Genomic DNA, 4474 nt, shown 5'->3' with positions numbered 1-4474 from the left:
TAATTTAATTTAAGTTTAATAATGAAATAATTTATTTTTGGTTTAATAATATATCATTTTATAAAGATAATAATTAAGTATTTTGTTAGAACTCAATGATTATCCTAATTATATTTTAGATTTTTTATATTTAAAATAAAATGTTTATCCTGTATTTGATTGTGTTTATATGCAATTAGTTACACGAATTCAGTTATGGGATGAAATCAGATAGAGATGAAATTGTTTAGGGATGAATGGGTTTAAGAGTTTTTAAGAGTTTTTAAGAGTTTTAGCCAAATGCTTTATAATATAGTATAGATATATATAAAGAATAGTTCAAACGAGAATAATTTCATTTTATGAGAACGTGGAAACACCCTTTTACAATAGACAATCACATGTGATACTATTATTCCATCACATATGATACACATGTGATACTAAATTAGAGACGCGGGTGATTTTCGGCGGGATCTTGGTTGTGGGCTAAGTCGCCCTTACACCACTAAGCCCCCTCACGTGTATTATCACATATGATAAGAGTGTTGTTGATATAATACTACAATCCATCAATACCATCACATGTGATACTAAATCATAGACACAGACAACCTTTGGCACGACCCAAGTCGTAGAACACATCTTCCGCATACCACCAGGTCCCCTCACGCGTATTATCACATGTGATAAGGATGTTCTCATGTTCTCGTAAAATGGAGGTGTTTTCGTTTGAACCTCCACCTATATGTGTGTGTGTGTGTGTGTGTGTGTGTGTGTTTTGTATATTTTGAGATATTGATGATATTCAAAGATTAAGTAAATACATGATGACCCATGTAAAATAAATTGTCTAACTACTGGTATTCATCACTTGAAATCCAATAGTTCTAGATGGATCCAATCAAATCCAATCATGCAATGGATTGGATTTTGTAATGCGATCTGATCCAATCCCAGGATGATTGGATGAGATAGATTCCATCTATTGGATATTACTATTGGAGTAGTGTTTATCCATCGGATCAGATTGAATCCATCCAATATTTTGATATGATTTTCAATTAATTATTCATATATTTTGTAATTTATTAAAAACCACAACGTATAAATATCAATTAAAATAATTATATACTGTTATTAATTGGATAGTAGATAGATGATCATTGGACGATAATTGGATTGAATATGTTCATTTTTATTGGATTCTGAACTGCCATCTAAGAACTGACAAATCGAAATTAGATGCTAAAATTTTGAATCCGATCCAACTACAATTGAATATTTGATTATTCTCGATCGATTCTAATTGGATCAAACGACTTTTTGCAAACTCCTAGGCATAATGCAATCTTTAATAAAAAAAATTATCTCAAACATTATATTTTATATAATGTAAGGCAATGGTTTTGTAAATTTTTGGAATAAATGTGCCAAACAATGAAATATATATAATTTCGGTAATTCAATGGATAATCGATAATAATAAATATAACCGATTCGATTCAATCATTTACTGAATAAAATGAATAAGTTGTTTAACATTAATTGAATCGGATCAGATGACAAGATTCAACATCTGATTATTATTGGATTGAATTTTGACGGATGAACGTCAATTGATTTAAGATGGAATATAGCAGAAATAATTTTTTCATCATATTTGTTTAAGGCCTAATGGGCCATTTTAATATTTGAGGCCCAATCTACGCTATGAAATCTCTAATGACATTTATCCCTAGCGAATAGCGATATGAAACGACATTCATCATAACTTAAACGCCGTCGCCGCCGCGCCTCACCGCCTCTAAATCCCGGAAAATGCCGCCGAAGTTCGACCCTTCCCAAGTTGTAGATGTCTACGTCCGTGTCACCGGAGGAGAGGTCGGTGCTGCTTCGTCACTCGCCCCCAAAATCGGACCACTCGGTCTCTCCCCCAAGAAAATAGGTGAAGACATAGCCAAAGAAACCGCCAAGGATTGGAAGGGTTTGCGTGTTACCGTCAAGCTCACTGTTCAAAATCGTCAGGCTAAAGTCTCCGTCGTCCCCTCCGCCGCCGCTCTAGTCATCAAAGCCCTGAAGGAACCGGAACGCGATCGTAAGAAGGTGAAGAACATCAAGCATTCGGGCAACATATCTCTAGACGATGTCATTGAGATTGCAAAAGTGATGAGACCGAGGTCCATGGCGAAAGAATTGACTGGAACAGTGAAAGAGATCCTCGGTACGTGCGTTTCGGTTGGGTGTACTGTCGATGGGAAGGATCCAAAGGATTTACAACAGGAGATTGCTGATGGTGACGTTGAAATCCCTCTCGATTGATCACTTTAGGGTTTTGATTGTACTGGTATTCTCTCTTGTTACAATGTGCTTTTAATTTAGGAATTTTGGAAGCAACTTTTTTCGACATAGCTGTTTAGCATAATTGGATTGAAGGTTTGAAATTGAGATAGCTCCTTTTGATACTTGTGAAAAATTTCAATTGAATTGCAAGTGCTTTAGCATCATGCAAACAATATAATGTTCTTCAGTCAATACACTTGCATTTCACCCTCATGGGCAGCAGTTTGATGAAACCATTGTTGGCATATCAGATGTCAATTTGCTTCAGTATTCTTTGGTAGAAATCCTAGCATATGTAGCAGAAGCTTGTGCTGTGTTCTTGATGTTTCACCATTTTGATCTGTGCATCAAATAGTTGTATATTAACAGCATTTTACTATCATTAAATGCATAATATAGCAGTGTTTAACACATGAGACAGAGAGTAGCACAAGTGATCCTAAGAATCAATAGGAAAGGTGCTCTCTTTAGGAATCCCAGCATGTGGGCTAAGTGCCCAGTCTCATTTGTAAAACACACTCCACATTTTCTAATAGAAGCATAGAGTTCTCTCAATCTCCTTAGCATTCTTGTTTGCTCATCTTTACTCAGTATTCTTGTAGTTTGGCCGGCTTAGTCCAAGAACTAAGGCCACACGCGAGCTTACAAGGACAACTCCATGACAAGGGTTTTGTTGGTTTGTAGGCTTCTAGCTATAGTGAAGAATGGATCCCTGGTGGCCGGTTGAACTTGTAGGTTATCTGTGTTGGTGATTTTAGTGTCATCAGTCATTTGGTGTATTTGGGATTTGCACGACACTGAATGGATTAAGGCTGAGCTATAATACAAGTTAGGCGGTGCGGAGAGCATGCTCATATAAGCTAATTTGATCCTGGAACTAATGAATATCAGGGGTCAAAGGGATCACTGTGTTTTTAGTGCCACTGATTCAGAGCATGTTAGAAGGCCTAGATATTTAGCAACTGTTTTAACACCAAACATGAATCATCTAAATTAAGATATATAAGTTAAAGAAAATGGGCAAAACTTATGGAAGTGGAACCACATGTCAAAATGTGATTGTTATATATGTAGGAATTAGTCTCTTTAGATCCAATAATTTCTCCATTAATTCATCTGTTCCATGAACAACAAGCACACACCCAATTCTCTCATTCTTATATACTTTGACCATTTATGAAAACCAATTCCCATTTTAGTCAACGCTAGCATTTTCTTTTTCTTTTTCTGCGTTGAAATCTGCAACAAATTCAACGCTTTTCTTTTCAATTTATTTCAAAAAAATTCAAAAACAAAATTCATCCCAAAATTAATGGATTCTGAAAATGACATAGAAGAGGGTGTCAATGATCCAAGGAACGACGGAGACAAAGATTACGAACAACCACTTGCAGCAAGGATCATCGAGGTCGAGGAGCTGACCAAATGGTCGTTTTACAGAGCCATCGTTGCCGAGTTCGTTGCCACCTTCTTGTTCCTTTACATAACTGTCCTAACTGTCATTGGCTACAAGAGCCAAACGGATGCCACCAGAAATTCTGATCAATGTGGTGGCGTCGGTATTCTTGGTGTCGCTTGGGCTTTTGGCGGAATGATCTTTGTCCTTGTTTACAACACTGCTGGCATCTCTGGTGAGTTATGATACCTTTTACAGTTGTGTTTTGTATTTTTACATGTTGGAATATGAAAGAACAAAAAATTGTTGTCTCACGACGTGGCACATCAATTAGATGGTGTATGACTTGATCAAACTCGGTGGACAAAAATCAAAAATGAGATATGATAGGTAAGTTATTAAAATACTTGTGTCTGATTAAAACCTTGGTAAAATGTTTTTGCCCGCTTAACTCACTCTCGTTAGTCCCATACTGTCATGTCGTGTCTTGTCCACTTAAGGTGCGTTTGGAACTCATACATGACCGGACATAACATGGCATGACAACTGCTCAACTTTTCGTAAAACATAATTGAATATGATAGGATTGGTAAGATGTTCAATTTACCTCTAAGGAGTTGTTTATATTTTTTCTATATTTTGATTAATTTATGTAATTTATTAAATTATAATAAAATAAATATTTTTTTATAACAATATAAGACGATTAAAATAACACCAAAATATAAAAGTTAATTTAATTTTTTAATTTTGTAT

General features: G+C 35.5%; 2 protein-coding genes across 3 annotated transcripts in view; both read left to right on the top strand.

The window, feature by feature from the left end:
• The first annotated feature begins 1749 nt into the window (after positions 1–1749).
• LOC112521938 (60S ribosomal protein L12) lies at positions 1750–3740 on the top strand. Of its 2 annotated transcripts, none has more exons than XM_025130946.1 (2): positions 1750–2326; positions 3657–3740. In XM_025130946.1, exon 1 carries the CDS (start codon positions 1801–1803, stop codon positions 2299–2301), a length of 501 nt encoding a protein of 166 aa, XP_024986714.1. In that variant the 5' UTR covers positions 1750–1800; the 3' UTR covers positions 2302–2326; positions 3657–3740. The 2 variants fall into 2 exon arrangements, with proteins under 2 accessions (XP_024986714.1, XP_024986715.1); XM_025130947.1 differs by having other exon boundaries at positions 3660–3720.
• LOC112521937 (aquaporin PIP2-5-like) overlaps positions 3635–4474 on the top strand; it is a 2724-nt gene continuing 1884 nt past the window's right edge. Inside the window, exon 1 of the mRNA XM_025130945.1 lies at positions 3635–3953. Within this exon, the coding sequence (XP_024986713.1) occupies positions 3635–3953 (319 nt within the window). The remainder of the gene's footprint in view (positions 3954–4474) is intronic.

Source organism: Cynara cardunculus (assembly GCF_001531365.2).
Source record: "Cynara cardunculus var. scolymus isolate 2C chromosome LG 11, CcrdV1, whole genome shotgun sequence".
Lineage (NCBI taxonomy): Eukaryota > Viridiplantae > Streptophyta > Magnoliopsida > Asterales > Asteraceae > Cynara > Cynara cardunculus.
The sequence above is the reverse complement of the archived record's forward strand: the minus strand, read 5'-3'. Positions and strand labels throughout refer to the sequence as shown.

Coding starts and splice junctions, on each gene's coding strand:
- LOC112521938 (XM_025130946.1), top strand. CDS start 1,801: ATGCCGCCGAAGTTCGACCCTTCCCAAGTTGTAGATGTCTACGTCCGT.